Source organism: Schistocerca serialis, chromosome 12 (genome assembly GCF_023864345.2).
Source record: "Schistocerca serialis cubense isolate TAMUIC-IGC-003099 chromosome 12, iqSchSeri2.2, whole genome shotgun sequence".
NCBI lineage: Eukaryota > Metazoa > Arthropoda > Insecta > Orthoptera > Acrididae > Schistocerca > Schistocerca serialis.
Window position 1 is genome coordinate 96,010,151 of NC_064649.1, and position 27,151 is coordinate 96,037,301.

Genomic DNA, 27,151 nt, shown 5'->3' on the forward strand with positions numbered 1-27,151 from the left:
ATAAAACAAACAAGTCGCCACATCCGGATGTAAACCCACTTTGTTCTTTCATAGAGTACAGTACGTGACTGGCCCTTTACGAGGCTTGGATTTCAAAAATGGCTCTGAGCACTAAGGGACTTAACTGCTGAGGTCATCAGTCCTCTACCGAGCGAGGTGGCGCAGTGGTTAGCACACTGGACTCACATTCGGGAGGACGACGGTTCAATCCCGTCTCCAGCCATCCTGATTTAGGTTTTCCGTGATTTCCCTAAATCGTTTCAGGCAAATGCCGGGATGGTTCCTTTGATTGGGCACAGCCGATATCCTTCCCCATCCTTCCCTAACCCGAGCTTGCGCTCCGTCTCTAATGACCTCGTTGTCGACGGGACGTTAAACACCACTAACCTAACCTAACCTCATCAGTCCTCTAGAACTACTTAAACCTAACTAACCTAAGGACATCACACACAAAGGCAGGATTCGAAAGCTGAGGTCATCAGTCCTCTAGAACTACTGAAACCCAACTAACCTAAGGACATCACACACAAAGGCAGGATTCGAAAGCCGGCCGGGGTGGCCGAGCGGTTCTAGGCGCTACAGTCTGGAGCCGCGTGACCGCTACGGTCGCAGGTTCGAATCCTGCCTCGGCCATGGATGTGTGTGATGTCCTTAGGTTGGTTAGGTTTAAGTAGTTGTAAGTTCTAGGCGACTGATGACCTCAGAAGTTAAGTCCCATAGTGCTCAGAGCCAGGATTCGAACCTGCGACCGCAGCGGTCGCGCGGTTCCTGACTGTAGCGCCTAGAACCGCTCGGCCACACCGACCGGCGCCTTGGATTTACCGCGGATTTCTAGCCTAGCGGAAAGTCGCAAGTGTAAGGAGTACTGCTACGTTTGGAGCAATGGTGTAGTGATATCGTAACTCCTAAAGCATCGCTGACTCTTGGAATTTTCGAAGCTTAGGGCTCCTGTTCTGTGGCTGGGACTTTCTCTTACTCTTTAGCGTAAATAGCGGCCCTGGCCACGCACCGAGTGTGTGAGCAGAGTACGTGCTTAGGTTTACATACGGAGGGATCGCACAAAGCCGTGTAGTGCGTAAATAGTAGTAACATTCCTAGGAACTCTGATTATAAACAGAAAAAATTAGCGTAAAATTATTTTACTAATTCCAGAATGAGATTTTCACTCTGTAGGGGAGTGTGCGCTGAATATGAAACTTCCTGGCAGATTAAAACTGTGTGCCCGACCGAGACTCGAACTCCGGACCTTTGTCTTTCGCGGGCAAGTGCTCTACCAACTGAGCTACCCAAGCACGACTCACGCCCGGTGCCCATAGCTTTACTTCTGCCAGTATCTCGTCTCCTACCTTCCAAACTTTACAGAAGCTCTCGTGCGAACCTTGCAGAACTAGCACTCCTGAAAGAAAGGATACTGCGTAGACATGGATTAGCCACAGCCTAATTTGGCTTTGTTTTGGAAAAGGCGGGCGAGATTATTTATGACACTCGTAATGGTATCATCTAGACTGTTTTTTTACTGATTGTAGTCTGTTGGGTGCCAAAGGACTAATAAGCAAAGTAATATTGATTTGCACTGTTATTATTTCAAAGTGATATCTTTCGCTGGATAATTAAGAAAGTGACATTTGCAAAGCATGTTCGTACTAAGCAAACCATCTGGACTGTTTAATAATGAAGAATGTCATCTATGTAAAACTCCCATATACGAGGCTGATCCGGAAAAAATAACTAAAATACAAAGGTAACAATTATTCAACTATGTGAAAGAAAATCGTCATAACATCTGAACGGTTTCCATTAGAACGTTAAAATTGTAGAGTTGGCCGCGGGGCATGATGGGAATTGGTGTGATGTGAATATGGTGTGGTTTGACGACGAAGCCCACTTTCATTTGGATGGGTTCGTCAATAAGCAAAATTGAGGCATCTGGCGGACAGAGAAACCGCATTTCGCCATCGAGAAGTCTCTTCACCCTCAACGGGTGACTGTGTGGTGTACAATGTGTAATCACGGAATGGTCGATGAGATATTCCGGTGACTATCAAACAGTACGTGAAGGTTTTCAAAGATGATTATGAACCGTATTGTTTTGCTTACATTGAAATTGTATATACACCGAAGGACATTGATCATTTGCATGTCGCAGTTTGTTTCCGACACACCTTTGTCAGTACGCAAAGTTAAGTGTTGTCAGTTTAGCTTACTGTAAAAAACTCCATTAATACGATTTGCTTGAATTGTTGTCTAGCGATCCGAGAAAACAGCTTCCTAGGCTCCCTATATCGCACGAGTGGGCAGGATACAAAAACATCCATGGTGAAGAACGTTCATGCCTTGCTGGGTACTCGTTGAGTATGGAATTGTGGCACCTTCCCCCCTAGCAAATATACTTCTCGTTGTTGGTTCCGTCGGAGTAGCCGTTAGATGGGGCAACTGAACATAATGCATGTGGAATTCTGCACCACTGTACGGTGGTTTTTGTCTCGCTTTTCCTACTCCGTCCATCCCCACCTTGCGGAAGCTTCTATCGCTGCAGCAGACCGAGAATTCTCCGCGGCAGATAAGCGCTGCTAAGTGAATTTAAGTAACGGACAGCATTCCGTGTCTGGCCGCACTTCACCCACCTCGTGATATATTTTCAGCTCTTTTTCTTTTTCCGTTTTCTTTTTTAAGAAGTTGAAGCGCGCGGTTCCGCAACTCTTGAGCGGCCACAAGTTTTCCGAGCCGAGGCAGAAATGGCATCTGCAGAGTAGACTCGTAAACATATTCGAGATTTTGTTGTATGCACGTGTCTGTTACTGTAGCGAGAAATTACGGAGCTATAATAGTGTCTGTGTGTAGCGACATATCAAATGATTTCAACTCAGAGACTACCTATTCTGAAGGGTGGCTCTGAGCTGCATCTCCGAATTTAGAGATACAGTTCATTCATGGACATTGTATTTTGAATATACAGTCTGTGGAATTGTGCATTCGAATGTGTGATGTACTGTATTCTATAGCTCCATAAATTCAAAATGTTACACATTAAAGTGATAAATGATGCCAGACTATCATCAATCAATACTTGTTACTCCTTCTATTGTTACTCCTATTCCATTTTACCATCTTACTGCGTTAGCTGACTGTCACATACGCTGCGTGATATTATACCGTTTTTGGCCGCTATTTTGTACTTATTTTGTAGAGTGCACTAGACATATACTGAAAATTCAAAACACTAAGGCCTCCTACCCACCGTGACGTAGGATGCAGCCTGGTGACGCGGTAACAAAAGTATGCAAGCGGAGCAGACACGGACGGGGGATCCTAAAATGTAGACTTTCACGGCCGGAAATGTCATGTCCATTATAATTATCCGGGCTGTTATGCCGTGGTCGGTTGACGAATTCTGTGTCCCCGTCTGCGGAGGACATCTTCAAGGATGTCTGTAGCTCGATGGAAGGTCCAACACACCCAGTCAGTAGCGAGCCAGTGGGTGTGTTGGACCTTCCATCGAGCTACAGACATCCTCGAAGATGTCCTCCGCAGACAGGGACGAAACGTTGGGAATTGGCACAGAATTCGTCAACCGAACACAGCATAACAGCCCGGATAATTATAATGGACAGGACGAGGGTTCACACTAGCGAAGATATCCGCTGCAAATGGAGAAATCCGTTGAGATAAGCGACATCGGCAAAGAGCATGTTAGTATTACGCAGAGCCTGTAAACGAGTATCTCGAAAACGCAAAGATGATAGAATGTTCACGTGCTACTGTCGTGAGTATATACGGAAAGAGGTAAAAGGACAGTGAAACTACCACTAGGCGCTAAATGGTTGGACGTACACGACTCTTCGCAGAACGTGGTGTTCGGAGGTTTGCCTTCTCTGTAATGTAGGATAGATGGTGATCTGTGGCATCTCTGCCGAAAGAGAACAGTGATGGTCCACGCACAAGTGTTTCGGAGCATTGAGCATTGAGCTCCGCAGCAGACCGTCCCATGCGTGTCCAGATGTGGAGCATACGATATCGTCAGTTACGACTGAAGTGGGAACGGGACCATTGGGATTCGACCGTCGATCAATGGAAACGTGTCGGCGCTTCGGGTGGATCACAATTTTGTTACACTTGGCCGCTAGTCGTCTTCACAAACGCCGACATCGAGCTGAACGGAGGCTTGAAACGTGCAGCGCGCCACGGATGCAGGGTGTTGGGAGCAGTGTTATGCTATGGCAGACATTCTCCCGCGCTTTTGTGTGACCTGTGCTAGTAATCGAAGACATGCAGGCAGCTGGGAACCACCTGCATCCATTCATGCCTGATGGCTTCCCCGACAGCGATGTCGCCTTCCAGCAGTGCAGTTGGCCATATCTCAGAGCCATAACCGTGCTATTGTGGTTTGAGCAGCGTTATAGTGAACTCACGGCGACCAAATTCGTCTGCTGTAAATCCTACTGAATCCATCTGGGTCACAATCGTGCGCCATTACCGAGTACACAAGTCAGCGGCCAGTCATTTACACTAATTACATGACCCATGGGTGGACAGCTAGCGCCACGGAGCTCCACAAACCTACCAAAAACTGTCGGTTACCGAGAATCAGTTACGTATCTCTTTCCAAAGACGGGAAAACACGCAATTAAGCAAGTGGTCATAATGTTTTGGCTCACCAGGGAATGTATACGCCCAGCGTGGTCTCAATACCGGTTTGCCGGCAGGAACTGGATAGTGATTTTCATTAGGAGGGGAAATTGGACCCAGTACAGTAAAGGAGAGAACATGCTGTTACGACAGTTACTTTAATGTACTGTGTTACTACAATGAAGTTGTGAATAACTGAGAATTTGTAAAATATGCAGGCTATCTTACATTATCAATAGTATATGCATCAGTTGATACAGAGGAGTTAGCCACCAGAAAATGTTCAAGAGTCCTCTTAAAGTGAATTTCATTAATATTAGGGCTATTCGGAAAGTAAAGAACGATAGGTCGCGAAATGGAAACCACAGTGAAAATTAAAATTGTTTTCACGTTCCAGCTGCTTATCTCCATAGTCACCGCTCAGACTGACATCTGTCGCAGCGTTGTACCAACTTTTCAATTCCCTCGTAATAGAAGACAGCCGCCAGTGCTTTTCGATAATTTTCTACTCTGGACTGCAGCTCGTTGTCTGTGTCAAAATATTGTCTTCGTAGCCAGCGGTTCGTTTGAGCAGAGATGAATCTCAGGGGTAGCCAACTACAGGCTGTATTGTGGGTGATCAAACACATCTCGAAAACGCTGCAGTAGCATCTCCATTGCCCCTGCAGAGTGCGGCCGAGGATTGTCGTGTAGCACTAACCGCATGACAGTTACGTTATGTGGATTGCATAGCTTCAGGCGAAATCTTTCAGCAGGCCCTCATACTTGGTGGGAGACGCTAATTTCTACCCATCTTTACATTCTCACTGTGAGCTCGTAACTGAAAAGAGCGACACGATGCGATCGACAGGTGTACTAGACACAGTGCCCAACGCATCTGTGCAAAGTTTCATCAGAGTTTCACTGTATTTTCCATTTCGCCACCAATTGTTCCTTAATTTCCGAATAACCGTCGTAGATGAACTTTTTATCACTGCTCGCAATTTTTTGAAAATACGTGCTTCTGAATAATGCACACTTCCCCTCACTTATGGAAGTAACTTTATATGTAAATTAGTCTTACTTCAGATACTGATTTCATCAATTAAGATTTTAATTTGAACAAGGGATATATTATTTATATCATATCCTATTAAAGAATAAACAAATTGGCCATCAGTTGTTGTTATCTCTCTTTCCTTGAACCGGTGTCTGTGGATCGTTCGTGAATTCACACCATAAATTGTTCTTCTTACCCTCTTGTGCTAAATGAGTTAGCACGAAACATGATCTCATGCGACAGAATGGAACGGCCATTTTTGGTGTTTTTGTACCTCCTACGTCTGAGAAGTATTGTAAATAAACATTCGTTTCAGAAGTTCTGTTGTATGCTCCTCTCGAATGAATTTATTTTCAAATTTCAGTAACTATTTAACCTCTTCGGCTTGCTGCTCTTCTTCTTCTTTTTTTTTTTTTTTTTTTTTTTTTTTTTTTTTTTTTTTTTTTTTTACATAGTGTCTTTAATGTTACGAATTATATAAAGTGTGCGTCTGGACTGGACGTGTATGGACTGCTTAAGAATGATTTATTAATGTCCATCTAACAGCCATTCACACTTTTTCTTTTTTTAAACCATATTGATTTACCATTTATCGTACAGTTTGCATTGAAGCGTCTCCGTAGGAATAAAATTCAGCTGAATGCTGAGTCTCTGATGCTGAATTTTATTCCTACGGAGACGCTTTAGCACCTGATAGTTCTGAAGCATTCCGTAAACATGCAAGGAGAAATCATTGGCAGCTGAACATGCTCCATTCAGCCACAACTGCATACATTCGTTGAATTCGTATTTATTCTATGCCTATTTTATATTCACGTATTGATTTGTTACGCATCGGTACTTCTTATAGGTTCCCAATAATTAATTACAATGTATTTGTATTGTACCGCTATTATTCTTTCAAATTCCTACCACCTTAGGACGACAGTGAATAAATGCTTATGTATATTGAGATTTAATAATAAATGGTGGCGGGTAAACTTCTTATCGTCATAATCGTCTTGGGATTGAAGCTTTTTCTTTCGTGTTTGCTTTAACAATACGAATGTTTTTGGATAGGGTCCCACTTTAGAAAAAAAATTGTGTTTTGCTAAAGGCGGATCCTATACAAAAACATACATATTCTTATCTGCAGTTTAGTCAATTTTGGTGTAACACGAGAGAGTGACAAAATGGTGTCGTTCCCTTCTAGTCGAAGCGCTGTTATGCTTAAGTTGATAAGGTGCGGTAATGGTGGCTTCTGACAATTTTCGCTACCTGTATGTGGCGATCCCGATTGGGTCAGGGTGTTGGACACTCGGTCCTGGTATTTTAAAGAAAGAAGTTGCTCGTGGCAGCTCATTTACAGTAGTGAGCGTGGTAACTAAGTCTGTATAAGTTTCAGCATTATCGAAGTTTTAATCCATTTCCTTTCTAGTTTCAGATCTTTATCACCATGCAGAATATTTCATTAGGAATGGTAAGCTGTGGGGATTTTTGCAATTGTATGTTTTTACTTGTAGTTACTTTGTTCAACAAAAACTTAGAAAAGTGGGAGCTTAGTGTGGAAGTCTGATTAGTCTCAATTAGAATTCATGTTTTGCAATGTGAATATGCGTGTTTTTGTGTTTCGTATATTATTTCTTCTTCTGTTTAGTTACTTTCATCTTTACTCCGTAATTTCCACCCGTTAGTGCGTGTGTCTTTGTTAGCTCAATTCCATGTAGTCGACGTCGTTTTAGAGAACCTTCAGCTCTCGGAATCTGTTTCATCTTGCAGTTATTCCGCGATAATTTACTTAGATGGGTTCCTCCCACAGATTAAGCGACTTTTCGGAATTTTAGTATTTATTCTTGATCTGATTTCGTGTGGTTAGGGCCACGTGTTTGAAAAATGAACGAGGCTTCAACTCGTCGGTTTTTAGTTCTTGTTCTATACTTTTGGGGGCTTAAATTACATTGCCTTCACGTGTGCACTGTGTTTCACAGGCATTTCAGATCTGATCTGCGTTTCGGATCGTAATTCTCGTTCAGTTCCACGGCTTGAATGTTTCATATTTTGCGTTTGGCCGGTGGAGCAATCCTTATACCGATTATGCGTGTTTGTAGTGCATGTTTTAGTTCTTCTAGTTCCTTTTCTATCTAGGTGTGTGGTGTTAACATGAACTTAAAGTCCGTGTGTGATTCGTTATCATGTTCCTATTTTATGAGACTAATGATTTACAAGCCCATCAGACGAGGTATGAGGTTATTTGTTGCAGTCACGTGATAATTTAAAGCTGGCACCAGCAACCGTTATGTTTTTTTTATTTAAAAGTGTAAGTTCTTTTCTAATTTGATTATGTAAAATAAAAAACTAGTCTAAATTAAATTTTACTGTTAATATTTTATGGCACATATCCCAATTTCTTTCTGAGAGGATAAATTCTGCAGCGTTTGTGCCTTGCGAAATGTATGCATACCTATTTATTTAACTGCTAAGCAAAATTTCAGTTTTTTAATTTACATTCGCTATGAAAAAAATCGACTGTATGACTGAGAGCAGAATGTATAGTCCCGTTTATTGAGAGAAACGTAGTCTCTATGTAAACAATTAAAATCACTTTTTGTTTGTGGAATTTTAAGAGATACAGTTTATGATTTCCACAGATACTTTTCACAACCTACACAGACACCTTTCATATGGCTACCCTATACCCTTCACAATCTATACAAATAGCTTGTAGTATCATCTGGAAACGGAACAAACTTGTGGTCTTGCAGTGTTTTTAAGGAAAAGTCTTTAATATTCGCACGAAAGAGTAAAGGCCGTAAGATGGAACCCTGTGCGTCAATACATGGTTAGTTGGTTTAAATGGTTCAAATGGCTCTGAGCACTGTGGGACTTAACATCTGAGGTCATCAGTCGCCTAGAACTTAGAACTACTTAAACCTAAATAACTTAAGAACATTACACACATCCATACCCGAGGTAGGATTCGAACCTGCGACTGTAGTGGTCGCGCGGTTCCAGACTGTAGCGCCTAGAACCGCTCGGCCACCCCGGCTGGCCCATGGTTAGTTCTCAATCACATGTTGACCTACAGCATAATGCGAAGCTCGTAACTGTTTACTGTCTCAGTGTGGCTTTTAATGAAGCTTTTTACCTAAATTGTATTTTTGTCCGTATGAGTAACTTTAATAGGCGCTAATTCTGTTTCTTTTTCCATTGCAGGTGAGTTGTATGCAGTTCCTGGTGTTAACCGTCGCTGTATGTTCTTGCTGCATGTCAGTAGTAAGGTAGGAGAAGTATGCACTTACACCACCTCCTGTGTAGAGCATATCCTATTACTGTATCTGTAGTGAAACATTACTTACATTTCATTGTGTCTAACATAATGTGCAGGTTTCTACAGAAATTAAATTTGTTAGTAATGTCACATAAACGTAAAGCATATTTAAAATGTTGTGTAACAATGATACACATTGCTTCGTCACTGTGATTTGCTTCTGCTGATGAAGGGAACCTTTTATTTCATTGCTTCCAATGCAATTAAAGTCTCTTGTATTATATTCAGACATAAAACCAGAGTGCAGGATATTTTTAGTTAATGTATCAGTGGCAGTTTCTTCTAATAAGTGATTTACATTGTAAAACTTTGCAGTCCTGATTTTTGTGCTGATTGTTGAACAGGAGAACGTGTTCGTCGGTTTTGTTTGGTCCTTGTGTATGCAGTGCTAATTCTCTCTATTCCAGGGTCTTACATAATAATGTGTGCTAGCTGTAGCTTTGAATAAGAACATGTGATTGTATGTGTGTTCCCTGTTTTATTGCTACTGCAGGTGACTGATCTACATGAAATCATGCCAGACGGTATGGTTTGTAGTAAGGATTAAACCATTTTGAATTACTATTTTCTCTCAGGGACATTACACTAATTACATGCATCAACAAAGGTTTTGCATCACCTCTTTATTTCGAAATTCTTGGGACTGAGAACAATAATCGGCTCTGAGGCATGCGCATATAATAATTTGCAATGTGTTCAGACAATCAGATTTTAAAGAATTGCGTAATGACAAAATCTCCGTTCCCCTTTTTTTTAACAGATGCATCCATACATAGTGGAAAGTTCCCTTGCTTGGATACAGGCTTGAATCCATCGTGACATACCGTAGATGACACTATCAAATCGGCTCTGGTCCAGATGGTCTTACCCATCATTGGTTATTCTGCGTAGGTCGCTCTCAGTACGTGGCCGTTGTCGACATCGAAGAAAAGCTCTTTTTAGTTGACCCCACACATGTTCGATTGGTTCCATGTCCGGGAACAACAGACCATTCCACACTGGTGAGCATAGTATGCTGAAGGAACGTGCTCACGGGAGCAGCATAGTGAGCACGTGACTGATCATTCATCAAATACAAAACTGAGACTGAAGTCTGTTAATCCCAGTGAAATAAAGTAATGCGCGTCATGTGTTGCACGTATATCCAGTCATGACAGGGGTGAGACAGTGTTGTTGTTGATGTGGTCTCCAGTCCAAACACTCGTTTGATGCAGCTTTCCATGCTGCTCTGTCCTGTGCAAGCTTCTTCATCTCCGCGAAACTACTGCAAGCTACATGTCTCTGAATCTGCGTAGCGTATTCATCTCTTGGTCTCCCTTTACGATTTTTGCCCTCCACACTTCCCTCCAATGCTAAATTCGTGGTCCGTTGATGCCTCAGAACGTGTCCTGCCAAACGATCCCTTCTTCTAATCAAGTTCTATTCAGTACCTCGTCATTAGCTACATGATCTATCCATCTAATCTTCATCATTGTTCTGTAGCGTCACATTTCAAAACCTTCTATTCTCTTCCTCTCTAAACTATTCGTTGTTCGTGCCTCACTTCCATACACGCTACACTCCATGCAAATACTTTCAGGAAATACTTCCTTACACTTAAACCTGTACTCGATGTTAACAAATTTCTCACCTTCAGAAACGCTTTCCTTGCCGTCGCCAGTCTACATTTTATATCCTCTCTACTTCCACAATCATCAGCTATTTTGCTGGCCGAATAGCAAAACCCGTCCATTACGTTGTCTCCTTTTCTAATATAATTCCCTTAGCATTACGTAATTTAATTCCACTACATTCCATTATCCTCGTTTTGGTTTTGTTGATGTTCATCTTGTATCATCCTTTCAAGACACTGTCCATTTCGTTCAACCATTCTTCCAAGTCATTTGTTGTTGCTTACAGAATTACATTGTTATTGACAAACTTCAAAGTTTTTATTTCTTCTCCCTAGATTTTAAGTCCTACTCGAAATTTTTGTTTTGTTTCCTGTACTACTTGCTCAACATACAGATTTCTTCAAATGGTTCTAAACACTGTGGGAGTTAACATCTGAGGTCGTCGGTCCCCTAGACTTAGAACTACTTAAACCTAACTAACCTAAGGACATCACACACATCCATGCCCGAGGCAGGATTCAAACCTGCGACCGTAGCAGTCGCGCGGTTCCCGACTGAAGCGCCTAGAACCGCTCGGTCACAACAGCCGGCTCATACGGCTTGAATAACAACGAGAATAGGCTGCAATCCTGTCTCACACCATTCTCAATGACTGCTTCCCTTTCGTGCCGCTCGACTCTTATAGCTGCCATCTGGTTTGTGTATAAAATGTAAATAGCCTTTCGCCCCCTGTTTCTTACCCTGTCACCTTAGGAATTTGAAAGAGAGTTTTCCAGTCAACACTGTCAAACACTTCATCTAAGTTTACAAATGCTATAAGTATGGATTTGGCTTTCCTTAACCTGTCTTCTAACATAAGTCGTAGGACCCTCCGACTTATCCCGAATGAAATATTCTGTATGATAATAAAGATCTGAAACTAGAAACGAAATGGATTGAAACTTGGACAACGCTGAAACTTACGTAGACTCAGTTACCATGCTCACTAGTGCAAACGAGCCGCCACTAGCAACTTCTTTATTCAAAATCGCAGGACCGAGTGCCCAGCACCCTGACCCAATCGGGATCGCCACATACAGGTAGCGAAAATTGCCTCTCGTGTTCCTGCATGTCTCCGGAATCGAAACTGATTTTCCCCGAGGTCGGCTTCTACCAGTTTTCCATTTGTCTATAAAGAATTTGTGTTAGCATTTTGCAACCATGACCAATTAAACTGATCATTCGGCAATTTTTACACCTGTCATCACCTGCGTTCTTTGGAATTGGAATGGCATTAGCTTATTATGGGAGGAGGCAAGCCAGACTCTTTTCAATGTGTAATAGGTTCCCAGATGAATTATCGAGCGTGCAACGACACACTACACTCCCAAAACACCGTCGAATATTCAGCAAGCCGGGAGAACATCAAGAACCACATTTCTAAGCCTGTTACGTGCAGATACCGGTATATGTGGATTTGAGGGGAGAGTGAGAATAATGTCGAGTGAACGTGTGGGCGGGTGTCGCCGAGTAAGGAGTGCTGAATCGGAGGGCGGACGTGATGTGTGGCGGAGTGATTAGCTGCATCGCTGACACGGGCAGTCAGCTGCAGCTGAGGGGCCCCCGCCGACGCGCCCTGCAGTGTCCGGGACAGGGACGGGCCAGCGTGTTTACGCCGCCATGCAGCTCCCCACCCCACTACTGAGGGTGGGGGCGCTCTGTTCTGCTGCACTGTGCGGAGGGCGTGACCAGTCCGCAGGCCGTCAGCTGCAGCTGGCGCGGGGACAGCTGCCGCTGATGACGTCGCAGCTGCCGCTGGCGGTTATAGCCGGCCGTGGGGCGAGGGTGGAAACCTACCATCACACCCACCCCCTCAAAGGCCGCGGCGCTGTGGCACTGACCACCGCAGGTAGCGATATAATCGCGATAGCTGCAGGAACAGGTGTTCATCTCCCTTACACGCTGTTTTTGTACAATCACAGTGAACTTCAGAGGTATTACATTTCACTTTTTTTTTAATAGTTCCTTATTGATTCTTGGGGTCTTTGTGGCACACAGCCGTCCTCCATGCACACGATTACATAAACTGCACACTGAGAGTAACGGTATCAATTATCACATTGAGCGGGCCATGTAATAGCAATGATCCTACTACCAAACCCCGATATTATCTCACTTGGCTTCCAGTGGACGTTACCGAAGTCATGTAGTGACGCTACAGTAAACGAAACGCACATAAATTTTTTCGATTGTCGGACACACTGTGGTAGATGGAACAGCATCACGAACATGTTGCCTGCTTGTGAACAGCACAGCGCATCATGCACAGGTAAATAAACGAGCCGACCGTAGTGTCCTTACTTTCAGGAGCGATTATAATATGGTTCAGTAATATGTAACTTCAAGTCTTACGAAATTATAATTATTTGTTAACATCTGACATTATGTTGTTATTGTGGTCTTCAGTCCTGAGACTGGTTTGATGCAGCTCTCCATGCTACTCTATCCTGTGCAAGCTTCTTCATCTCCCAGTACCTACTGCAACCTACATCCTTCTGAATCTGCTTAGTGTATTCATCTCTTGGTCTCCCTCTACGATTTTTACCCTCAACGGTGCCCTCCAATGCTAAATTTGTGATCCCTTGATGCCTCAAAACATGTCCTACCAACTGATCCCTTCTTCTAGTCAAGTTGTGCCACAAACTTCTCTTCTCCCCAATCCTATTCAATACCTCCTCATTAGTTACGTGATCTACCCACCTTATCTTCAGCATTCTTGTGTAACACCACATTTCGAAAGCTTCTATTGTCTTCTTGTCCAAACTAGTTATCGTCCATGTTTCACTTCCATACATGGCTACACTCCATACAAATACTTTCAGAAATGACTTCCTGACACTTAAATCTATACTCGATGTTAACAAATTTCTCTTCTACAGAAACGCTTTCCTTGCCATGGCCAGTCTACATTTTATATCCTCTCTACTTCGACCATCATCAGTTATTTTACTCCCTAAATAGCAAAACTCCTTTACTACTTTAAGTGTCTCATTTCCTAATCTAATTCCCTCAGCACCACCCGACTTAATTTGACTACATTCCATTATCCTCGTTTTGCTTTTGTTGATGTTCATCTTATATCCTCCTTTCAAGACACTGTCCATTCCGTTCAACTGCTCTTCCAAGTCCTTTGCTGTCTCTGACAGAATTACAATGTCATCGGCGAACCTCAAAGTTTTTACTTCTTCTCCATGAATTTTAATACCTACTCGGAATTTTTCTTTAGTTTCCTTTACTGCTTGCTCAATATACAGATTGAATGACATCGAGCAGAGGCAACAACCCTGTCTCACTCCTTTCCCAACCACTGCTTCCCTTTCATGCCCCTCGACTCTTATAACTGCCCTCTGGTTTCTGTACAAATTGTAAATAGCCTTTCGCTCTCTGTATTTTACCCCTGCCACCTTCAGAATTTGAAAGAGAGTATTCCAGTTAACATTGTCAAAAGCTTTCTCTATGTCTACAAATGCTAGAAACTTAGGTTTGCCTTTTCTTAATCTTTCTTCTAAGATAAGTCGTAAGGTCAGTATTGCCTCACGTGTTCCAACATTTCTACGGAATCCAAACTGATCTTCCCCGAGGTCGGCTTCTACCAGTTTTTCCATTCGTCTGTAAAGAATTCGCGTTAGTATTTTGCAGCTGTGACTTAATAAACTGATAGTTCGGTAATTTTCACATCTGTCAACACCTGCTTTCTTTGGGATTGGAATTATTATATTCTTCTTGAAGTCTGAGGGTATTTCGCCTGTCTCATACATCGTGCTCACCAGACGGTAGAGTTTTGTCATGACTGGCTCTCCCGAGGCCATCACTAGTTCTAATGGAATGTTGTCTACTCCCGGGGCCTTGTTTCGACTCAGGTCTTTCAGTGCTCTCTCAAACTCTTCACGCAGTATATTATCTCCCATTTCGTCTTCATCTACATCCTCTTCCATTTCCATAATATTGTCCTTAAGTACATCACCCTTGTATAAACCCTCTATATACTCCTTCCACCTTTCTGCCTTCCCTTCTTTGCTTAGAACTGGGTTTCCATCTGAGCTCTTGATATTTATACAAGTGGCTTTCTTTTCTGCAAAGGTCTCTTTAATTTTCCTGTAGGCAGTATCTATCTTACCACTAGTGAGACAAGCCTCTACATCCTTACATTTGTCCTCTAGCCATCCCTGCTTAGCCATTTTGCACTTCCTGTCGATGTCATTTTTGAGACGTTTGTATTCCTTTTTGCCAGCTTCATTTACTGCATTTTTATATTTTCTCCTTCCATCAATTAAATTCAATATTTCTTCTGTTACCCAAGGATTTCTATTAGCCCTCGTCTATTTACCTACTTGATCGTCTGCTGCCTTCACTACTTCATCCCTCAGAGCTACCCATTCTTCTTCTACTGTATTTCTTTCCCCCATTCCTGTCAATTGTTCCCTAATGCTCTCCCTGAAACTCTCTACAACCTCTGGTTCATTCAGTTTATCCAGGTCCCATCTCCTTAAATTCCCACCTTTTTGCAGTTTCTTCAGTTTCAATCTGCAGTTCATAACCAATAGATTGTGCCCAGAATCCACATCTGTCCCAGGAAACGTCTTACAGTTTAAAACCTGGTTCCTAAATCTCTGTCTTACCATTATATAATCTATCTGATACCTTTTAGTATTTCCAGGATTCTTCCAGGTATACAACCTTCTTTTATGATTCTTGAACCAAGTGTTAGCTATGATTAAGTTATGCTCTGTGCAAAATTCTACAAGGCGGCTTCCTCTTTCATTCCTTCCCCCCAATTCATATTCACCTACTATGTTTCCTTCTCTCCCTTTTCCTACTGACGAATTCCAGTCACCCATGACTATTAAATTTTCGTCTCCCTTCACTACCTGAATAATTTCTTTTATCTCGTCATACATTTCATCTATTTCTTCATCATCTGCAGAGCTAGTTGGCATATAAATTTGTACTACTGTAGTAGGCATGGGATTTGTGTCTATCTTGGCCACAATAATGCGTTCACTATGCTGTTTGTAGTAGCTTACCCGCACTCCTATTTTTTTATTTATTATTAAACCTACTCCTGCATTACCCCTATTTCATTTTTTGTTTGTAACCCTGTAATCACCTGACCAAAAGTCTTGTTCCTCCTGCCACCGAACTTCACTAATTCCCACTATATCTAACTTTAACCTATCCATTTCCCTTTTGAAATTTTCTAACCTACCTGCCCGATTAAGGGATCTGACATTCCACGCTCCGATCCGTAGAACGCCAGTTTTCTTTCTCCTGATAACGACGTCCTCCTGAGCAGTCCCCGCCCGGAGATACGAATGGGGGACTATTTTACCTCCGGAATATTTTACCCAAGAGGATGCCATCATCATTTAATCATACAGTAAAGCTGCATGTCCTCGGGAAAAATTACGGCTGTAGTTTCCCCTTGCTTTCAGCCGTTCGCAGTACCAGCACAGCAAGGCCGTTTTGGTTAATGTTACAAGGCCAGATCAGTCAATCATCCAGACTGTTGCCCCTGCAACTACTGAAAAGGCTGCTGCCCCTCTTCAGGAACCACATGTTTGTCTGGCCTCTCAACAGATACCCCACCGTTGTGGTTGCACCTACGGTACGGCCATCTGTATCGCTGAGGCACGCAAGCCTCCCCACCAACGGCAAGGTCCATGGTTCATGGATGATGATATTATAAACGCTAGAATAATAATAATTTTTCATTAGTTACTCTTCCAGTAATTTCTCTCTTTCTCCCTCCCCCTCCGTCTCTCTCTCTCTCTCTCTCTCTCTCTCTCTCTCTCTCTCTCTCTCTCTCTCTCTGTCACCTTCAAGTGTGTGTGTGTGTCTCTGTGTAGAACTGTTCGTCTACATCGACATAGATACTTTCCATATCACCCTTAAGTGCGTGGCGGAGGGTTCATCGAACCACCTTCACATTAATTTTCTACTCGTACTATTCTACTCTCGATCAGTATGTAGAGAAAACAAACACATGTTTCTTTCCTTGCGAGCTCTGATTTCCCTTATGTTATTATGATGATCGTTTCTCCCTGTGTATGTCGGCGTCAACAAAATACTTTCGTATTCGAAGGAGGAAGTTCATAATTCAAATTTCATGAGAGGAGCCCGCCGCAACGAAAACCGCCTTTCTTTTAATGATTTCCACCCCAAATCCTGTATCCCGTATCATGTTCGTGGCACTCTCTCCCTATTCCTCGATAATACGAAACATGTTGCCCTTCTTTGAATTATCTCGATATACTTCGCTAAACTCATCTGGTGAAGATCCCACAGTGCGCAAATATACTCCAAAAGAGACGGACAAGCGTAATGTGGGCAAACTCATAAGTAAAAAGAGAGAGAGAGAGAGAGAGAGAATGAAATGTTGTAATATTTATATATGTGCATCCATGCCAAACCATCTACTGTTCTACTGTGCTTTCAATGTATGCCATATTATTTACCTAATATGTCCATAGTTGTAATGTTTATTTATGTACATCTGGCCCTTATCATTTACTCTGGTTTCAATGCATACCACAATACTTAAGTAATAACACTGTAGCAACACTTTATAATTTACTGCTTTGTATATTTATCTTTGTTTTAATCAGTTGTCTTTCATTGTAAATAGTAAGTAATGTAACATTAGCTATTTGTAAATTTCTACTGTCATATATATATGTAAATAACGAAATATCTCTGGGAGTGGAAGTCTTTGGCATTTTTGTGGTTGTAATATCGCCATCTTTGTATACATACCTCCATGAGATGAAACTTCTCAGTGTGAGAGTGGTACGTTACACAATGTGCATACATATACATATAGAAAAAGCATACCATATAGTATTCGCTGCTGAAAGACCGTGAGCAGTCTGCAATAGAACATAATAGCCCCGATTTTTCATCATAATTAACGCTGTGCGTGATGTCCTTACGTTAGTTAGGCTTAAGTAGTTTTCAGTCTAGCGGACTGAGGCCCTCAGACGTTAAGCCCCACAGTGCTTAGAGCCATTTGAACCATTTCATGGTAAGTAACATAAACATCTTCCACTAATAATTTGTTTACATCACTTAAATTCGTTGTGGGAGACAATTACAGTTAAAAAGACATTGTCTCACATCTTGTTTTGGTTGTAGGGCTCTACCACGCAAGGAAATTCCGTCAGTTGGGTAACAATTTTGATATTTGTGGTATGTTCCTAATGCGCCAAACTGCTGAGGTCGTCGGTCCCTAGGCTTACACAATACTTAATCTAACTTAAACTATGCTAAGGACAACACACACACACACAATCAAGTCCGAGTGAGGACTCAAACCTCCGACGAGGGAGAGCCGCGCAAACCGTGACAGCCGGCCGGTGTGGCAAAGCGGTTCTAGGATACGGTCGCAGGTTCGAATCCTGCCTCGGGCATGGATGTGTGTGGTGTCCTTAGGTTAGTTAGGTTTAAGTAGTTCTAAGTTCTAGGGGACTGATGACCTCAGATGTTAAGTCCCTTGGTGCTCAGAGCCATTTGAACCATTCTGAAACCGTGACAAGGTGCCTAACACCACGCGGCTACGCCGAGCGGCTGTCAGTTGGGGAAACTAAAGGCCAAAGCTAATGTGAAATGTGAACCAGCCGTCTGAAGATGAACCTGTAGGTTCGAAACCGGTAATGGTGCTGTTTAAATAATTAAATAGTATTGTAAAACGTGGCTGGTTGTTGTTATGTTCTATGTAAGAGTCAACCTCCACTTGGCACTCCATTGTGTAGCTAGCATAGTTCCACTCACTACTTCCAAACGAAAAAATTACAATATGTAAACACAAATAGCAACAGTGAACTACAAATAAGAAATCACAGTCGAGAAATAAGCCCATAGCAGGAGGAATACCAACATGCAAAACTGAAACGCTTGGATCTTACGCACCAACCTTACAGATTAGGTGGATTAAACCGCCAAATCGAATACGATCATAGTTTTCTCGAACGCAGACTAGGGTCTCCTCAGGGATTACTCTGCAAAGGGTACAACAAGTCTGAATTAATTATTTTTCCGTGTTTTGTAGATAAGTGTCCCGTTTATTGTTTCAAATTGTTTCATACTGTGTAACGTATCAAATACGTGGTGTCACTGGCTGTACGGTAGGTGTTACGTCGTTGCTTCCTTGTACAAGTAATTTCAAAATGTCACTACTTACAGTAAAAGACTGTAACCTGATATTGCTGATCAGACCCTCTCTGATGTAAAATGTTTTTTTTTTGCGAAAGCCTACGGTTGTTTCGGCACTTCTCATTCGCGTCTGCTAACTCATCTCCCCCCCTCCAACCACGGTGAAAGTGGCGTTGTGTGAAGCTAAGCGGGAGAGCCTAAGAGTCAGGGGCTGAGGACATCGCGACGCCAGTCTCGGCGTCGAGTTTACGAGCGTCTCGCGTCGTCGGTGGCAGGCGTCGGCGTCTGTTTACGGGCGTCCGGCGCCTCACACACACACACACACACACACACACACACACACACACACACACACACACACAGCTAGAAAGAGAGGGGGGAGGGGGAGGGAGGCGGAAGATAGTCCGCTTGCTGGAATTGTAGCGCCAGAAAACAGGCTGACGCAGTCCATTAAAACATCAAGCACGTCGTATAGCTCTAATGCGAAATGTAAGAGTTGGTAGTGTGACACCCAACGATTATGTTGCCAGCATAATCAAGCCGCATAAGAGTACCGCACTGAGGTATTTTAATTAGATAATACTAAATTCCGTAAGGAGGACATGGTTCATAGCTTTGAAAACATTCTTGAAGAAAATCGCGATTTGGTGCTAAAGCTGTATGTCACTTTATTGAAACTTCGAGTTTCGGCTAGTTAACAGACCATCTTCAGGTGTAAAAAACGACATTTCTCACAGGAGATGGTTCAACAGTGATCATTGGTATCCATATCCACGTTAACATTATCGAAATTGCCTGACAAAAAATGCGAAGCTTCCAGAAGACATGCTCGTATGCTAAGTAACTTTACAAACATACACACCATGGGCGAATACATAAATGATTCGAGTTTGTAACTTTTCTGTAACCAGCGCGCACTATTGTTGCTCGTGTTTAGTGTTATTACCAGGCCTTGCAAGTATCTAAGGGACGTGAACGGCGTCAGATGTTAAATGATCATCGTAAACGACATCTGAGATATTACTATGCTTCTAAGTGAATGCAGTCAAAAGATACAGACATACTTATGTCTAATATTTTGACACTCAAAAACCTACTCATCAAAAATTGTAGATGAACTACGTATAAAAACAATTAAGTTTGTATGAAACGCTGAGAGCACGAGCCCTACTGAAACAAATCACGCTTTTCCTTTTTGTCTTGGGTATTTTGTGTTGTCTGACCTATACTGGTAGTTTAAATTAATTATGTCAACGGCTACTCTCCCCAAAGCTATTAATAAATGTAAATAATTTACAAAAAAATGGCTCTGAGCACTATGGGACTTAACATCTATGGTCATCAGTCCCCTAGAACTACTGAAACGTAACTAACCTAAGGACATCACACACATCCATGCCCGAGGCAGGATTCGAACCTGCGACCGTAGCGGTCACGCGATTCCAGACTGAAGCGCCTAGAACCGCACGTCCACAGCGGCCGGAAAATGATTTACATTCGTGAAACAGTGGCAGTTCAGATTCCGACGTATGGAAGTGAGTCGATGATCCCTTATTAGATAAATAATTCAGAGGAAATGAGGCTTATAAGACAAATAAATGGACGTTCTTCAGCGGCTACTATAAGTGAGCCTTAGCAGAGGTGAAGAAGGATGGAAAAAAGGATCGAAAGGTTAAATAGGAAGAAAAAAGAAAGGAAGTGGGAGGAAGGGAAGTAAAAAATGAAAGACATAGGAAAAATGGAATAAATAAGGAAGAAATGGGGAACAGTGGAACGAAATGGAAATAGCACTGAAAAGCAAGGGAAGTGGAAGAAGGAAAAGAAAGAAAAGAAAGGAGAAGTTAAACAAAAACAACTTTAAAGGTATGAGAAAGAAGGAAAAGTGTGATGGAAAGTTGAGGAAGCAAATTACGGAAATAAGAAGTAAGTAACTTGGAAAGGAAAAAGGGGAAGAAATTAAGGCACGAATAAAGGGATAAGAAGAGGAGAAAGAAAGAGAGAAGGAAAAATTCTGGAGGAGACAGTATGTTCAGATCTTCCGTTTACCTACAGATTCTAAACAACAACAATGAATCAAATCAGGAAAAATGAACATTTTGATAATCTTTGTTCCTTCTATCGCCGGCCGGAGTGGCCCGTGCGGTTCTAGGCGCTTCAGTCTGGAGCCGAGCACCTGCTACGGTCGCAGGTTCGAATCCTGCCTCGGGCATGGATGTGTGTGATGTCCTTAGGTTAGTTAGGTTTAATTAGTTCTAAGTTCTAGGCGACTGATGACCTCAGAAGTTAAGTCGCATAGTGCTCAGAGCCATTTGAACCATTTCTTTCTATCCTTATTAAAGAAAGCCCAGGGGCACAGAAAAAAGACAACTCCATTCTCTTCCAGTACTGTTACAAGCGAAGTACTCCAAACCGTAAAATTAAGTTGCCGATTTCCGTCGTATTCCAGACAACCAGTGATATCTTTTAAGCAGGCACTCAACGAAGTCGATGAATCATTGCCTTATGTAATAGCAAATAAACTGACAAATAATATTTTTCTACACTAATATTGTAGAGGATTAATTGCCAGATAACTGAGCTGCGTACTTCTCATTAACAAATAATTTGCAGTTCTTTCCTATCCTCGAAACACCAGTATATTCTTTCGTAAGTTCACGTCGTCCGAGCACTGCAACAGAAACAATACACTTAGGTCTTTTAGCATTTCTTCAAATTACGTAACTCATTAATGTACATGTAACTAGTTAATTAAAATGCCATAAAAACAACTAGAATTATTTTCCTCTTCGGTGCAGTATGATTCGATGAATATTCGTTATTCCCCATAGAAAACTTTGCTACTGTCCGTAACATTTACTCTGGCAAAACTCTTCCTCTTCAGACATTGGCTCTTGCACTGTGTTGCCAGGAAAAATGAAAAATGGTTCAAATGGCTCTGAGCACTATGGGACTTAACATCTGAGGTCATCAGTCCCCTAGAACTTAGAACTACTTAAACCTAACTAACCTAAGGACATCACACACATCCATGCCCGAGGCAGGATTCGAACCTGCGACCGTAGCGGTCGCGCGGTTCCAGACTGCACCGCCTAGAACCGAGCCAAAAATGAAAGAATGCGTCGGACCGAATTGTATCACAGATACTGTCTGATCAAATCAGTCTCGAAATAGTGACTCGCTGTATAGGTTTCAAAATCTTCATTCATGTAGACCCACATCTACAACTGCTCACACACATCCATGCCCGAGGCAGGATTCGAACCTGCGACCGTAGCGGTCGCGCGGTTCCAGACTGCACCGCCTAGAACCGAGCCAAAAATGAAAGAATGCGTCGGACCGAATTGTATCACAGATACTGTCTGATCAAATCAGTCTCGAAATAGTGACTCGCTGTATAGGTTTCAAAATCTTCATTCATGTAGACCCACATCTACAACTGCAAGACGTACCCGTTCTACGTCAATAATTCAAATCCATTACCACTTTCACAATCGAGAGAGAATGTGAGAAAAGAATCGTCAATCTCATTAAAGAACGCAAGAAGTAAGAGTTCTTAGCTCCTCAGTAACAATAGGTTTGGATTTTGCGGTTGGGTACCCCAGCTGTCCCTTGTAGCCAGCTTCTTGGCTTCCATTGGTTACGGCCAGACAGGGAATTTTTGCATTGCTGCGTCTCTCTAGCGTCTGCAGTAGGTCCAGTTCGATTTTATCTTACCTACCTACAACATAAAACACATTCTCTCTTAAAAATTAATCGGTAAGAAAGTATTAATTGCTTTTTTCCTGGTGCTCGGTGCTGTATGTCGTGCGATGACGTACTTGTGGCCATTATCGTCATAACATTGCACTTTGATCCGTCACAAAGGGTGACACTGTCCAATACACGTCGGTTCCTAGCGAGACCGAGAGAAAGTCAATTCACTACGAACAAATTTTGCAAGGAAGTGGAAAAGGGAAATTACGAACACTACGAAATGGAGAGGAATGATGTATGTGAAAGCTCCATGTGGTAATTGGAAGAAATGATGTTTCTGATTGATCAGGAACCTCAGACATCCCGTTGTCCACAATAGCATAGGAAACTGAGGATCATGGTGCCCTGACAGAAATGTTTATTTTGCTTTTGGCAATTCCCATAATGGGCAAATAAGGTTAGGTCAGCTGTCCAGTGACCGCAAATGATTATTTTTCTTGTAACGGTTGTCACAGTACAGTCAGAAGACTATGCAGGCTATGACTCAGCGTAACTGTTTTATTTCGTTTACAGTTGTTGCAGTAGAGCAATACGTGTACACAATAAATTATACAGTTCATTAGTTTAATTTGTAATTACTGGTTGGCTTGAACATGAACCTGTCCAAAACAAAAGTAATGTCCAACAAATGGGTCCCAGATGGAGATGTGAAAGTCAAGGGCAGTCTACTAGAAGAGGTCAGTGAATATGTCTATCTTGGCCAGATTATAAATATGAAGGGAGACGTAATGCCAGAAATTTATCGACGCATCAAGCTTGGCTGGCAAGCATTTGGAAAGAATTCAAAAGTATTCAGATAAAAAATGCCAGTAAATCTGAAGAAAGCAGTATTTGATCAATGCGTTCTTCCTGTGATGACGTACGGCAGCGACACATGGACACTGAACTCATTTACTAAAGGGAAACTTAGGACAGCACAGAGAGCTATGGAGAGATCAATGCTGGGCTATACAAGAAAGGATAGGAAAAGGGCAGTTGACATCCGGTCTGTGACGAAAGTTAATGAAATCTTAGAGACAGTAGGTTCCTTGAAATGGCAGTGGGCTGGCCACGTCGCAAGAAGAAAAGACAACAGATGGACGAAGCTAGTACTGGAGTGGAGTCCGAGAGAGCACCGGAGGCCTAGAGGAAGACCACCAGACAGATGGGACAAAGACATCAAGAAGATCGCTGGTAACACCTGGCAGAGAACTGCCCAAGACCGTCCCACTTGGAGAAGACTGCTGAAACCCTACCTGAATCCACGACTCGAAGAGGCCACATCATTTAATGATTGATTTGGCTGATGATGATGATGATGATGATGATGATTGTGATGATGTTTAACGAATCTTTGCTGCCGTGAAAGTCTCTCTTGTCCACTGGATTGGTCGTAGAAGGCTACTCGGATGCGTTTCACCCGCTGTACATAATTTCTCCTTGTGTTTTCCAGGGCAAGGAATGCAGCCACACTACACACAGTATTGTGTAAATAATACTACGCGCGTGAAGTGCTGCTTTGCGAATCCATGTAACTTCAAATTTTTCACTGACGCCAGTAACAGAACGAAATTCTTTTTATTCTGTAAATGTGCCTTTATCTGGTGCATTACTTTTTAAATTGTGGTGTCACCGCCAGACACCACACTTGCTAGGTGGTAGCCTTAAATCGGCCCCGGTCCGGTAGTATACGTCGGACCCGCGTGTCGCCACTGTCAGTGAATGCAGACCGAGCGCCACCACACGGCAGGTCTAGTGAGACGTCCTAGCACTCGCCACAGTTGTACAGCCGACTTTGCTAGGAAAGGTTCACTGACAAATACGCTCTCATTTGCCGAGACGATAGTTAGCATAGCCTTCAGCTACGTCATTTGCTACGACCTAGCAAGATATTTAACTTGTGATGCCTGTACCGTCAGACCGATGTACACCACTTATGGATTAAAGTTAAGTATTCTACCAGTTACCTCCTGTTTTGCTAGTCTTATTTCTCTGACCTGTTCCAGACCTCACGCCAGTCTGCGTGTAATTAAACGCGTGCATTTCGGCCTCCTCTAGCAACACGGTGTTGGCTCTTCTGCCAACACTTCATAAATGAAATATGGCACACTAAATTCTCGCTAATCGGGGCCTGACAGATCAGGCCTTTCAGTAATTCGCTCCACGTTCAGCATCTTGTCACTAAAGCACAAACGACACAATAATGAATTCTCGTGCCCGAAATGCTATTAGTCTACTCCAATGTTAAACAACACTATACACGTTTGAAATTGTGACGTTTCTTACGATTCGGTGTCACGACTTCCAAAAGGAAACAAGTTAAGCTAGATTCTAAGCAGAAACTTATATTAGAGGGTAGTTGGGCCGGCCGGCCGGTGTGGCCGAGCGGTTCTATGCGCTTCAGTCTGGGACCGCGCGACCACTACGGTTGCAGGTTCGAATCCTGCCTCGGGCATGGATGTGTGTGATGTCCGTAGGTTAGTTAGGTTTAAGCAGTTCTAAGTTCTAGGGGACTGATGACCTCAGATGTTAAGTCCCATAGTGCTCAGAGCCATTTGAACCATTTTTTAAGTTGAGCCGTGATTGCTCGCAAAAGGTCATTGTTGCTGAGTACACTGTTGGACGAACAACTATTTATGACAATATAACAGATGAAGTAATAATGAAAGTGTGCCAAGAATTTATGATGAAAGTGATTGAGAAGAGGGCACAGGAGGAGAGAGACTGAAGTTATCTCACACTGCTGATGCTGAAGCTGCTGATATATATACTTGGAGACATTAACCAACAATGAGAAACATGGAGTACCGCCGTAACGCCTGTCAAGCCTTTGTTTGATAAAGATTAATGTCGCCGCATATCATGACCGTGACAACCAAAAATTTGCGACTATTTCATACTGAGTGATACCACTGCAAGCGCACACAATCAAGGAGACACTTCGCTATGAAAATGAATGTCTGTTTGGATTTAATAAATTATGATCTTTACGTGTTTACGCTAAATTTAAGACACTGAAAGTAATATGGCACTTGTGCTAAGCCGCCATCTACATCTGCAACGAATGGCGGGTTAGCAAGAGACTAAAACTAAACTCCGCCCGAACAGCCCATGAAGGGCCAACGGTACCGACCGGCCGCCGTGTCATCCTGAGCCTAGGGCCGTCACTGGATGCGGATAGGGAGGGAGATGTGGTCAGCACGCCGCTCTCCCGGCCGTATGTGAGTTTGCGAGACCAGACCCGGTACTTCCCAGTCAAGTAGCTCCTCAGTGCGCCTCACAAGCGCTGAGTGCACCAAGCTTGCCAACAGCGCTCGGTAGACTGAATGGTCACCCATCCATGTGCAAACCCAGCCCGACTGCGCTTAACTTCGGTAATCTGGCGGGATTCTGCGTTACCACTGCGGGAAGGCCGTTGGCACGGTTAGCAAGACACTAGCATATTAAAAGTGGAGCAACTATCAACTGTAGAGAACAACACTGTTTGGCATCAATTTTTTTTATTTTTCTTTTTCGTTTTTTTTTTTTTTTTCTTTTGTCGTGGGGTTGGCTTTATGCTTCAGTTTATGAGAGAAAACGATAGAGTAGAAAATTAAGACAATTATTTAGGAGCAATTGTCTTGTGCCAGGCGAATACGTTTAGCAAAGGGGAACATCGCCGGTGCAGCGTGCGTGCACAAACCTGTGGGTGAGAGAACGGTGCTGAGAGCGCTAGAACGAGTGAGTGAGTGAGAGAGAGAGAGAGAGAGAGAGAGAGAGAGAGAGAGACGAACAGCAAGAAAGACAGGGAGGAAGTGCGTGAGAGATAGAGAGAGGAAGCTGAGGAAAAATGAGAGAGAGTGAGAGGAAGAGAGAGAAGGAGTGAGTGAGAAACAAGAGAAGTTAGAGAGAGAGGTGCGGGAATCGGAGCCACTTGTAGGTGGGCAGCGAATCCGTGCCCAGCCTTTAATGCCTCAGCAATTCACATCCAAAAATTATCCGCCGTTGCATTGGGAGCCCACACGCGCGGCCTTCCCTTTTTAGCCCTCTTTTGTTCGCAACGGGGTTTGGCTGGAATGTTCGGCGATAATAGGAGCTTCCCTCGGCGCGGCGCTCACAAAAACGGCGCAAGGTGCGATAGGTTGGGGGCGGCTGGAATTCGGCTCCGGCCGCTGAATATCGCCCTCCCACACAGGCCGGGGCGGGCTATTGAAATTTCAGAGCCCTGCTCGGCACGGCGCGACCAGTGAAAAGCCCGGTTTTAGCACCGGTCGTTATCTACAGCGAGGCGGCACCGCGCCGGCCTGCGAGAACACGCTCCAGCGGCTGCCGACAAATTTATCCGCACTCTCCGGCTTCCGTGCTTCACGACACTCGTAAAACGTCGCGCCACCTTACTGCCAGAAGGCACTCCATATCGTCTAAAGTACAAAATACCAACACACTGATTACTTGCGAAAGATTTATGAAAATTAATGTGCCAGTTTCATTATTCTGTTCGACAAACTTCCTTGATGATCCTGATACCAAGCACTCGATAGGAATATCTATCTGACTTATACGAGGGCAGTTCAATAAGTAATGAAACACTTTTTTTTCTGAAACAGGGGTTGTTTTATTCAGCATTGAAATACACCAGGTTATTCCCCAATCTTTTAGCTACACAAC

At 43.1% G+C, this 27,151-nt stretch overlaps 1 protein-coding gene across 1 annotated transcript in view; it reads left to right on the forward strand.

Annotated features, from left to right (window-relative positions):
- The window catches only part of LOC126427966 (uncharacterized), a 113,642-nt gene that overhangs the window by 25,144 nt on the left and 61,347 nt on the right, over positions 1–27,151 (forward strand). Inside the window, exons 3-4 of the mRNA XM_050089853.1 lie at positions 8,858–8,910; positions 12,167–12,473. Of these exons, the coding sequence (XP_049945810.1) occupies positions 8,858–8,910; positions 12,167–12,473 (360 nt within the window). The remainder of the gene's footprint in view (positions 1–8,857; positions 8,911–12,166; positions 12,474–27,151) is intronic.